Below are 12,495 nucleotides of genomic sequence, written 5' to 3' on the forward strand. Positions count from 1 at the left end.
GGACCTGTTGGATCGGAGGGTGAGGGCTAGGGCCATTCCCCTCAGAAATGTCCAGGAACTTGCAGGTGCCTGGGTGGAAGAGTGGGGTAACATTTCACAGCAAGAACTGGCAAATCTGGTGCAGTCCATGAGGAGGAGATGCACTGCAATACTTAATGCAGCTGGTGGCCACACCAGATACGGACTGTTACTTTTGATTTTGACCTCCCCCCTTTTGTTCAGGGACACATTATTCAATTTCTGTTAGTCACATGTCTGTGGAACTTGTTCAGTTTATGTCTTAGTTGTTGAATCTTGTTATGTTCATACAAATATTTACACATGTTAAGTTTGCTGAAAATAATCGCAGTTGACAGTGAGGATGTTTCTTTTTTTGCTGAGTTTACATATGAGATGAGTAGCGCAAGATATGCAAACATTATTAAAGTGACATTATTAAAGTGACTAGCGTTCCATTTATTAAAGTGGCCAATGATTTCAAGTCTGTGTATATAGGCGTTTCAATGTCTTACTTACGTCGGCCACGGAGAAGGAGAGCCCACAGTCCTTGGTAGCGGGCCAAGGACTGTGGGCTCTCCTTGATCAAAACAATCTTGAAGCGTGGATTCCGATTGGTCAGACCAGCGTTGAATAGACTTTAGCATGGGTACATCCTGTTTGAGTTTCTGCCTATAGGAAGGGAGGAGCCAAATGTAGTCGTGGTCAGATTTGCCGAAAGGAGGGCAGGGGAGGGCCTTGTATGCATCCCGAAAGTTGGAGTAACAGTGGTCTAGTGTTTCAGTCGATATGCTGATAGAATTTAGGAAGCCTTTTCGTCAAATTTGCTTTGTTAAAATCACCAACTACAATAAATGCAGCCTTAGGATATATGGTTTCCAGTTTGCATAAAGTCCAGTGAAGTTCCTTGAGGGCTGTTGTGGTATCGGCCTGAGGGGGGATATACACGGCTGTTACTATAATCAAAGAGAATTATCTTGGGAGATAATACGGTCGGCATTTGATTGTGAGGCATTCTAGGTCGGGTGAACAAAAGGACTTGAGTTTGTGTATGTTATCACACCAGGAGTCATTAATCATGAAACATACACCCCCGCCGTTCTTTTTCCAGCATAGGCATACTCATCACCATAGGGAAGCTCATGGGTTCCTTCTTGTTAAGGTCATTAAGGTTAAAACAAAAAACTCTCAGTTGAGATCCGGTCATTTAAATATAATTCAGATGGCCCTCTCTGTCATACAGAATTAAACTTTTATCCATACAGTTCGATCACGCAGTACTGCGACACATTATTCAAGCAAAATTGGAGAGAGAAAAAACGAAGGGGCACTTCAGAAGAATGACATGCAAAAGTGTAGGATACTTTACAATAAAATGCAATAGGCCCACTGATTGATAATTTAATAGCCAAAATTGTGCTAAGTATTTTGATCATAAAATAAAATATGTTTTGCAAACAACATTTTTATCTGCATTTCTATTGTTCTTCATTTAGAGCGCCAACCAATTGTGGTTGGGCTGGAACAAAAGCCTGCACCTCTCTCTCCAGTGTTTAGCTATACTGCCGTTTTGCAAAGGGATTGTCATCTCTCTTGGAGACATAGCATAGGCCTATTGTTTTTTTAAATGTTTATAAACACATTTTCTCTAGAACAAGGCAAAACAGATTTATGTTATAGAACACGACCGTAAAGTGGTAGAGATATGCAGATTAGAAATATGCTGAGCAAGCGGATTAGGTGCGTTGATTGATATTGCTGAAAACCGGTGAAGGGGGAACATCAAATTCAAATCGAGAAAATAATCTGTAGCGGCTCACATTTAAACAAAGCATCGTCCAGAAACATAGCCATACATGTTTTTTTCTTTGAAATCATGATTGGAATTTTTAAAACCAAACAAATGGACCACTATCTACCCGGTTTTAAACCGTGGGCCGAGGTATCTCCAAAATGAACACTTCGCAAATACTGAAATACATGAAGTATGGCTCCACAATCGCAGCAATTGGTCAGTATGGCAAATGTATGGGCGGGGTCATTTACGTCAAATGGCATTACGAGTCTTTCATTGGTTAAATCCTTTAAAGGACCCTTCTGTTATTGGTCAAAATATGTTGCGCTGCCATTGGTTTATATTACACACACCGACAGTTTTGAAAACTGCATTTTACTTCAGAAAGCACGCTAACTACAACGCAAGGCATTAGTCTTTGCTCTAGCTACATTTTTCTTCAAAGAGGTAAATCAAATTACTACATAGAATTCTGGAGCGACCCTGTGTGTTTGCTAATCTGTTTTTCATGCATGGTACGTTTAAAGTATATTTTAATGTTTTGTTGCATGCATCTCTAGCCAAGGGAGCCACTATTTGCTTTCAATCGAAACCCAGATAGCTAGTAGGTAGCAAATATAGATTTACTTGCAGACGTGTGTTGATTAAATCATTTACAAAACAGCCGTGGCATTTAGGGTCCAGTTGATTACGATATCTAGCTGGTGTAAGATGTGCGATTCGTTTGATCAGTGTTCATTGTTCGTTTCATGTGACTTTTACCTTTTCTAATATTAGAGTCCGCACATTGTTACAATGTTCCAAGGGGACGACGGTGCCCAGCTCCAGTGCACTGTCGTGGTGGAGCGCCTGAACTCCTCTGGCCAGGCCACCAAACGCCAAGTCATCCGGAAGGCAGCTGTTCTTCTCGGTCGCAACGAGTTCCAGGAGATAATTATGCGCGTGCACGACGGTAAAGTCGTGCCCCAAAGTTACACGCTCAAAGAGTTCCAGCTTTTTACCCGGTTTGCCAAGGATGGCAAGTGCACCGTCAAACTGCTCCCCGAAAACATCCAAGTGCTCTTCTCTGACTGCCCGCCCCACCTACTAAACATTTTCCTGAAGACCTTGAGTATAAAACACCAGGCCTGGCAGACTAGCAAACCTATGACAGACCGAGAGAAGCTGAAAGCCTGTCTGCCCCGCAGCTTCGAGACCATCAGCCCATTACAGCAGAAGGATGTACAGAAGGCCAGTGAGCTGAGGAGTAAAGTGAACGCGCCAGGGCTCTCTAAAGGTCTGGTAGTGAGGACTGGTAATGAGAGAACTGGAGGACAGCAGGTTAAGAGACAAAGGACGGACTGTGACTCTAGTCCAGTGAGTTGAGTTCATATCCTCAGTGACTTGGTCATTGCTCCCCAAGCTGATATTCAACATGGTTTGCACTTAACAACCCTGGTAGTGGGAATGCATTGCATGCCATTCAGCCTAGTCTGTTTATCACTGATTTGGTTTCGTTAGACATAAGATGGGTTTGATGTCCAACATTTTGTTAGCTGTTAGGCTAGTCGTTGAATTGAATTTTAAAATGATTATGCTCCGTCTTCAGTTGAAGGCACTCCACCCAAGCAAAAAGCCCACCCTGTCTCTACCAACGGCACGGAAGTTGAACACAGAACAAGCTGCTGTCCTCAGTGCTGTGTTGAGTGGGAAGAATGTTTTCTTCACTGGCAGTGCAGGTATCTACCTTCCATTCGAAGCTGAAATCATTACTTTCATTGTATGAGTTTGATTCATACAATGACTCATACATTCATCATTGTATGAGTTTGATTCATACAATGACTCATACATTCAGGACCCCCACATAGTGTTTTGGGCTATTCAAGACTGTTCTGTCTTTTTGTTCAGGCACAGGGAAGTCCTTCCTGTTGAAGAGGATTGTGGGCTCGCTGCCGCCCAAAAGCACCTACGCCACGGCCAGCACGGGCGTAGCGGCGTGTCACATCGGGGGGACCACGCTACACAACTTTGCTGGTTAGTCACCACACCACCGAATAGGAGAGAGCTGTCTGTCTAGAAATGGCAGTCTCAATTGACACATTGTGATAGTCCCCGTAGTTAGCTTCACAAAATGGTTTACAGTCGGTTACCAGAACTGTACTGTCAGCCTTTAGTGGAGTGTTGGCTGAACACTCATCTCGCTATCTTCTTTCACCTTCTCTATTTCCTTGTCTCCTTCCCACCTTTTCCAAATTCTCTTTAACCTCGTCTTACCCCATTTCTGTCTCAGGTATCGGGTCAGGCTCAGCCCCTCTGGAGCAGTGTATAGAGCTGGCCCAGAGGCCCGGGGTCCTGCAGCACTGGACTAGCTGTCGCCACCTCATCATCGACGAGATCTCCATGGTTGAGGCCCAGTTTTTCGACAAGCTGGAGGCCATAGCCAGGTACTAGAATCAGCACTCGCACCCTATAGAATTTAGCGTTGTATTATATAATTAAGTTTATGGGCTGAATCCCATCTTCAGAAATGCCAGTCCCATTGATTCTATACACAATTTTAAGAATTATGTACACATATCAACTGACGTGTTGCTATTCGAGTTCATTGCGTATAATTCTGCTATGATTTCTTCTATTGACATGTCGTTGCTCCAGGTCTCTGAGGAGGTCCACAGAGCCGTTTGGGGGAATCCATCTGATAGTGTGTGGGGACTTCCACCAGCTGCCCCCGGTCTCCAAGGGAAAGGACAAGGCCATGTTCTGCTTCCAGGTCAGAAAGCCTGGTGATAATGGTGACATGTCATGATAATGCTCCACTGACTCCAACCTTGAGCGTTTCTCATTACAGCATGTCAGTCTAGCCATGTTGGGATCCTAACATTCTAACACAGAAGCTTGCGTACAACATGTGAATAATTAATGCATTACTAATATCACTGACAGATTTGGCGTAAACCTTTGAGTTATGTTTAACTTATACAGTATTTCAAGTTGGTGTTTAAGATGATACCTGATATGACGAGGAGAGCGCCATACATTGAAAAGGCTAACCTCTCGTTGACCTCTAGTCTAGAAGCTGGCGGAAGTGCATCCATCTGAACATGGAGCTGACTGAGGTGCGCAGACAGTCTGACCAGTCTTTCATCTCCCTCCTGCAGGCAGTGAGGGTGGGCAGGTACAGTACACTGAGCAGTGGACAATAGGCAGCCATTTTAAATGGCTGTTCTGGGCTTTTTCAATGGGTGTATCTCAATAGTCTGAAGCAGCTTCCTCCTTGTTTCATGAAATGCAAGATTGGTAAAAGACATGCTTTCACAAAGTGTGACTTGGAACGAGAGGAGAGAGTCACTTTATAGACCGTTGAGAAGCACCCAGTGTGCCACCACCCAACTGATATCCATGGTCTCATGACAAAATGCCAGTTTTACAGTATACCATATAGTTTGAGCCAGTAAAATGGAATCCTAATCATGCAATATTCTAAATCATTGTATTGTCAATGTCCATCATTAAATCCCAGAGTCACAGAGGAATTCACTGCCAAGTTGATGAAGAGCGCCTATCACAAGATCGAGCGGGATGGTATCCTGGCAACCAGGCTTTGCACTCACAAGGACGACGTAGAGCTCACTAACGACAACAAGCTCCAACAGCTGCCAGGTTTGGTGTTTTTTCTTTATTTTTGATTATTTTAATGACTTATCCCCCACAGTTCTTCCATTGTTGTGAGACAAACCGTTGCCTTGAGACAAGTGACAATTGGCCATTATTGTGTGTCTCAGGCTTGAGTCAGCTCCTGACAGGGCCGGTCCAAGCCTCTAAGTGACTGAAGCGACCGCTTAGGGCCCCATGACCACTAGGAGGCCCCAGACCAAAACATTTTATAAATAAGCCACTGACTTTTAGTCACTCACTTGGATATATTAACATGGAATAAGTCATGGCAAAATGTTTAGAATTGCAGGAAATAATTTCTTTATTAATCTTTGCTGTCAAGAGCAGTGGAGACCACAAATGTTTTGCCCGCTAGGTGGGGGGCAACAATTTCGCTTAGGGCCCCCAAAAGGCTGCCTCATGACCGCACAGGACCTTGAGGGTCTCGCTTCCAAAAGTGTTTTTGGGTGCTAACACAATTAGCAGGCCATTTCAGGAATTTGGGGTCGTACATTTTTGTTTAAACAAATTTAAATCACTGCAGTTATTACAACTTCCATTAACAGGTCCCGATCATCATAAAGGCAAAAATATTTGACATATCTAAAACCGTGACAGCCCAGATGGAGAAATTGTACAATGATTGCTCTGCAAGTACAAAGTACGAGCTCTCAAACACATGTGGCTTTAAGATTGTTGGACGTCTAGGAACCTTGTCATGCATCACTGCAACGAGCCATCACATTAATTAGAAGTGGGACATGAAGTCCCACGTACTGAGAACATGGAGGAGAGGCTCACAACAGAACCTGAAATGACATTAATACCTTTGTTGCTGAGTAGGTGAGGGACTGCAGTAAGGTGAGCGCCATCTAGTTGGTAGGTACCCAGGACTGCTGTATATTGAACTGCATTGCCCCCTAGAGGTCATACACGACCATATCAGAATTTTGAATTCATGTCGTTTTTTAAAAATTATGTTTTCTGAAGAAAAACATGGCAGTTTAAACATTAAGTACAATTGTACAATTGTCACATCTCAAGCGTAGACACACCCCATGATTTAAGTAAGCTAGAACCAATGTAAGGACATGGTCTTGTTTTTGATTTGTGAACCCAGCCTTGTGCTGCCCTTGTTACTGGGCAACCTGTGGTGAGTGTTTGCCTGCAGCTACCATGAGTGCTCTGTGTGTCGTGCTCGTTTCAATGGTCATGGAGTCCTACTGAGATGAAAATTGAAAGTAGGGTTGTCACTTACAAAAATATTTGGTGTAAAAACAATTTCTACCCCAATTGTTTGAAACAAAATCAACATCCATGTGCTGGTTTTGTTCGGAGACCCCACTGAACATGTCCTCTGTCGGTGACTCAAAGTCAAATACTATCTTGTAGCTGTTTGCTGCCTATGTACTTTAGGTTACAGATCTGGGATCTGCGTGTCATATTGTGAGGGTTGCGAAGGTGTACCCCAATAGTAAGCCTCTGTTAGCATGTCTCTCAGTGAGCTATTAAACAGGAAGAGGGTAACCATTACTGAGTTAAATAGGCTGCAAAAAGTGGTGATGTGATATCAGGAGAGCTAAACGGATGTGCAAGGACAACATTTGAAGAACGTGGTACCAATAATTTAGGCTCGGGATGGTATGAAAACTGTTGTGGGGTTACAGGACAAAAGTAAGGATTTTATTTTTTATTTTGGCATTAGATGGGTTTTAATTCTGACAGGCAACTGGTACAACTCAATGAAGACCTGTATCTCAGTTTTGATGTACACGATTTTAGAATACATTTAAAAACCAGCCTCATGAACACGACCTTCCCTTTGATGAATGCAGTGTGGTTGGCACATTTAGACACTGCAAACCCAGAAAAGGCCCTGGATGTCACCTGACAACATGGAGTAAAAAAAATCAATGGATATTTTGGGCGGGGCTGTAAGCTGTTAGATGACTCACGCCTGTGACACACAGCACTGGCCAATCGTCACCTGGTTTCCCCTCTCCCGCTGAGCAATTAGACCTTATTTAAAAAAATTGCATATTAACAGTCTACTGGGATCCATGTTGCCAAGGACAACCACTCAAAGGTTTTTAATAACTACAGACCAGTCACCAAGAGGTAGACAATAGCCAATTACAATAATTTTGGCACCATGATTGAGCTCTGTAAATTGAGCTCTGTATAACACTGGCGTGTTGCGTAAGAAGGACAAGCAACAGCTTTTTTTGTCACAGGAAACTGGGAAAGTTCCAGGTTGACAGGACCTTGATGACTCTCTTATAAATCGTGCAGTCTTAACATTTTCTTTGATCTGTTGGTATGGCAACCTTAGTATCAAAGCTAAAAATACACTAGCTAGAATGGTGAGAGGGAAGTAAGCTCATAGGAGTCCCGCAGAGTAGTCTGACCTGTACAACAGACAAGTGGTGAGGAAGGCAGGACTGTGCCCACCCTCTACACTCTTCCCATCCTGTCTGACTGTGCCCACCCTCTACACTCTTCCCATCCTGTCTGACTGTGCCCACCCTCTACACTCTTCCCATCCTGTCTGACTGTGCCCACCCTCTACACTCTTCCCATCCTGTCTGACTGTGCCCACCCTCTACACTCTTCCCATCCTGTCTGACTGTGCCCACCCTCTACACTTCAAACTCAACTCTGGACCTGGAAGTTCCACTTAAAAAAAATATAGAAAATAAAAAATCATTGTTGCCCTCTAATCAGGGACTGATTTAGACCTGGGACACCAGGTGGGTGCAATTATCAGGTTAAACAGAACCAGCAGGCTCTGAACCTCGTAGGTTAAGAGTTGACTACCCCTGCTCTACACCGTGAGTTGCATCCTGTCTGACTGTGCCCACCACCTACACTGTGAGTTGCAGGGCCTACCCTCTTGCTCCCGGTTTAGAGTTCCCACTGTCAAGACTAACCGGTACAAGCACTCCTTTATCCCTGCGGTCATTGCCCTTTTCAATACAGGGAAGAGGTTGGCTACTCTGTCAAACTGGTTTCATTGTCCTTTGTTGTCATAACATGGTGGTAATGACTTGCTGCTGATTATTTGTCAGCATATTCTTGATATTGACGTGATAATTTGAGAATGTTGCTTCGTAATTTTACTACTGCTTTTTGTGCTGCTGCTAATGTTGCACAGTCAGACAGGATGGAACTCACGGTGTAGACGGTGGGCACAGTCAGACAGGATGGAACTCACGGTGTAGACGGTGGGCACAGTCAGACAGGATGGAACTCACGGTGTAGACGGTGGGCACAGTCAGACAGGACGGAACTCACGGTGCAGACGGTGGGCACAGTCAGACAGGATGGAACTCACGGTGTAGGGCACGTGTGTCAAACTCATTCCACGGAAGGCCGATTTGTCTGCAGGTGTTCACTCCACCCTTGTACTTATACCTGTTTTTACAAATTAGTGACTTTAATTAGTTGAACTCCCCTCACCTGGTTGTCTAGGTCTTAATTAAAATGATCCTGTCAGCCCATGACTGTAGTAGCCCATTGGATCCATGTGGATTTAGTTTGTCTCCATATGCTCCCCCTGATGCAAAGCCCAATGCCTTCTGGGACAAATTTAAGTAGAAACTTGATAACTTGAACTGTGTGCAACATTTTAAAGGGGTCTTCTTGCTTCCAGGGTCAGTGCGGGTGTTTGAGGCTGTGGACAGCGACCCTGCACTGGTGAAGACCATAGACAGCCAGAGTCCCGTCAGCAGGCTGCTGGAGCTTAAAGTGGGCGCTCAGGTCAGTGCATGGAGACTACTCCCTCAGTGGTCACAGCTGAATAGAGACACATGCATCTTTAACCTGTTGAGCTAGCTTGAATCAATGATGATCAGATGCATGGTGTTTTTTAACGTCATTTTTATTTTCCATTGTGATATGACTGCTTACTGACTAAACTGATTTGATTCCTATCCCCAGGTCATGCTAACAAAGAACCTGGACGTCCAGCGTGGGCTGGTCAACGGGGCTCGAGGTGTCGTAGTGGACTTTCAGCCGTCGAAACTAGGTAGATTCAATATAGAGTACACTTACACATCAATAAACAGTAGGTTTGAGGTTAAAGTATATATGGTTCAGGTCTTGGTTAACACTTTGTTTGCTCTACAGACTCAGTAACATTTCAACTATCTACTAACCCTAGCTGTAATCTTAACCCTTACCCTGAACTTAACCCTTATTCTAACCCTAACCTTATCAAGCAGTTGCTTATCAACGGATGGTCATACTATCTGTACAGCATCTACGGATGGAAAATCCAGACTATCCAAATAAAGTGACCCAAAAGGATGCTTTAATGCCTAATAACCCTCAAATTTCATTGCGGTAATCTGTTTTAAGCTATGCATTTATGATCGACTCATTGACAAATTGTTCCCTAACTCTGTATAGTAGCAGTCCATCAGTCCTTTCTGACTCCTCAGGGCTCCCACGTGTGCGTTTCCTGTGTGGCACTACTGAAGCGTTGAAGCCAGAGCGCTGGATGTTCAAGGCCGGAGGCGGGCTCTATCTGAGCCGCCAGCAGCTGCCACTCAAACTGGCCTGGGCCATCTCCATCCACAAGAGCCAGGTGAGGCGTGGCAATGACCATATGAGACCCTACGGTGTGCTTGGCTAAACTCTCTAGAACGGAGTAGGGATTCGACATATGAGCCATTCAAATACAAAGAAAATGCATCCTTCCATCTTCTTGGAGGTGACCTGATACAATTGATTTGGTTAGTTATGCAGGGCATCTGCTGCTTTCTCCTGTCCAATAATCTTGGATCATTGATAACGCCCTCTCCGACGACAAATGTGATGGACCTACGTGCTATGTTTGATCACATTCCCAAAACGCAATCCTCTCCCTTTGGCTGCGGCGACGCACCCCTACCAAACTGTTACTGCGCAGATAAATGTGATATCTGGTCAACTCCAACTAGTCATGCTAATCACCATAATGTTTTTATCTAGCCAATTAAAGTTCCACAAGGCAGAGACATTAAGGGGAGAGGAAAGGTGGCCTGGATGGAATAGAATCCAGCCTCCGATGGATGACCATTAGCAATTCTCACTCCCTATGTCACCCCATGTCTTGCCACTAAACTGCCAGACAGTGCTGGACACAGATCAGCTGAGTTGGACCCTGGGTGTTATTACGCAGTCCACCACCACCCCCCCACCCCCCCCCCCCGCTAACCTGAGAACTGGATGTCATTACTCTGAAATGTGTCCATGTGATTGGCTAGATGGATAAGCAGAGCCCTCTGGGTAATTGAGTTCATTGGTCACTGTCGGTGTCATCAATGTTTGGTTTCCCCTCCCCTCGACGGAGAGGCAGCGGTAGAATCCGATGGCGTGAACAGAGTGTCACAGGATCATAACCTTGTGATAATTGCATCTTATATTAGCATCAAAGATGTGCAGCCCTAAGCAATATGTCTAGATTTTGTGTTCATATGATTTATTCTCTATGAATCATTGTTTTTCTGCAGCTATCCAAACACAGCTAGTTTTCACTGCATGTCAGGCTGACTATCACGTGTATCGAATAGGTCTTCCTATCTGTATGATTGTCTACCACATTCTGTCTGTCCATTGCGTCTGTATTTGGGGCATGTCTCTTACCCACTGTGTGTCAGGGCATGACGCTGGACTGTGTGGAGATCTCCCTGGCGCGGGTGTTTGAGAGGGGCCAGGCCTATGTGGCGCTGTCTCGGGCCAAGAGCCTGGAGGGGCTAAGGGTCATGGACTTTGACCCCCATGTGGTCCGTGCCGACCCCGACGTGCTGCACTTCTACAGCAAGCTGAGGAAAGAGAGGCTACTGTTGCAGGTGAGTTTCTGTGTGCTTCAATTCAGACTGTGACAACCATTGTGGATAAAGTCAAGGGGTGTGAATATTTTCTGAAGGCACTGTACATTGTGTAAAAATACTAATTCTTTGAAGCAATGAAAGAACTGCCTTTTTTTCTCAGTAGTTTTTTTTGGGGGGGGGGGGGACTGGTGACCTTAGCAGTTTAGTTGCGTGTTAATGTTATCCTACTGTGTACTGCCACCCTGTGTCAAGAGATGCAATGTTTTCCAGAGGTTTGGCCTCTGTGATGGTGGGTTAGGTCTGGCAATGATGATCTTTGTTGGGTGTGGCCATCCACAGCTGTGTGACGACTGTACGTCCAAAGCAAAGGGCTTGTATAACACTCTGTATCTCTACAGGCTTCAATGAATGAGTTTGTGGGCAAAAGTAACAAGGAGAACTGTTGGTGAGAAGGAACCCCTCAACAATCCAAACCATGCAAACTTTTTTTTATTTAACATTGATTTGTGGTTTTATTTCCATCTTTCAAGTGATCGTCTCGTGCTGTCTACTTTTTTTTTTAAGGGTATACACAGCATGGACTTTTGTACTGCCAACCACTTTTGTTTAATCTTTATATACCTGTTATTTATTGTCATGACCATGTGGGAATGTTTTTTTATGATTTTTAAGCAAATAAAGTTTTAGTAGAACTATACTGAAAAGCATCATGTAAAGTTTTGGTTTCACGAGCTAAAATAAAAGATCCCAGAAATGTTCCATATGCACAAAAGCTTATTTCTCTCAGATTTGGTGTACAAATTTGTTTACATACCTGTTTAGTAAGCATTTCTTCTTTGCCAAGATAATCTAACCACCTAGCAGGTGTGGCATATCATAAACCGCATGATCATTACACAGGTGCACCTTGTGCTGGGGACAATAAGGCCACTCTAAAATGTGCAGTTTTGTCACAGAACACAATGCCACAGATGTCTCAGTTTGAGGGAGTGTGCAATTGGCATGCTGACTGCAGGAATGTCCACCAGAATTTAATGTAAATTTCTCTACCATCAGCCACCTGTCATTTTAGAGAATTTGGCAGTACGTCCAACTGGCCTCAACTGCAGACCTTGTGTCACCATGCCAGCCCAGGACCTCCACCTGTGGGATTGTCTGAGACCAGCCACCGGACGGACAGCTGATGAAACTGTGGACTATTTCTTTCTGTAATAAAGCCCTTTTTGGGGTGGAAAACTCATTCTGAGTGAC

General features: G+C 44.3%; 1 protein-coding gene across 1 annotated transcript; it reads left to right on the forward strand.

Moving 5' to 3' along the window:
- The first annotated feature begins 2,152 nt into the window (after positions 1–2,152).
- pif1 (PIF1 5'-to-3' DNA helicase homolog (S. cerevisiae)) lies at positions 2,153–11,997 on the forward strand. The gene is made up of 13 exons (XM_038964502.1): positions 2,153–2,239; positions 2,570–3,148; positions 3,381–3,510; positions 3,683–3,808; positions 4,065–4,218; positions 4,430–4,544; positions 4,843–4,949; positions 5,295–5,434; positions 9,081–9,187; positions 9,368–9,455; positions 9,871–10,016; positions 11,071–11,262; positions 11,643–11,997. Exons 2-13 carry the CDS (start codon positions 2,588–2,590, stop codon positions 11,691–11,693), a joined length of 1,917 nt encoding a protein of 638 aa, XP_038820430.1. The 5' UTR covers positions 2,153–2,239; positions 2,570–2,587; the 3' UTR covers positions 11,694–11,997.
- The last annotated feature ends 498 nt before the right edge of the window (positions 11,998–12,495 follow it).

The sequence above is a fragment of the Salvelinus namaycush genome, chromosome 25 (genome assembly GCF_016432855.1).
Source record: "Salvelinus namaycush isolate Seneca chromosome 25, SaNama_1.0, whole genome shotgun sequence".
Lineage (NCBI taxonomy): Eukaryota > Metazoa > Chordata > Actinopteri > Salmoniformes > Salmonidae > Salvelinus > Salvelinus namaycush.

Bases quoted from the DNA above. Each gene is read 5' to 3' on its own strand.
- pif1 (XM_038964502.1), top strand. From the start codon at position 2,588: ATGTTCCAAGGGGACGACGGTGCCCAGCTCCAGTGCACTGTCGTGGTG. The intron at 9,188-9,367 runs GTCAGTGCATGG...TCCTATCCCCAG, and splicing joins AGCTTAAAGTGGGCGCTCAG to GTCATGCTAACAAAGAACCT. The intron at 10,017-11,070 runs GTGAGGCGTGGC...ACTGTGTGTCAG, and splicing joins TCTCCATCCACAAGAGCCAG to GGCATGACGCTGGACTGTGT.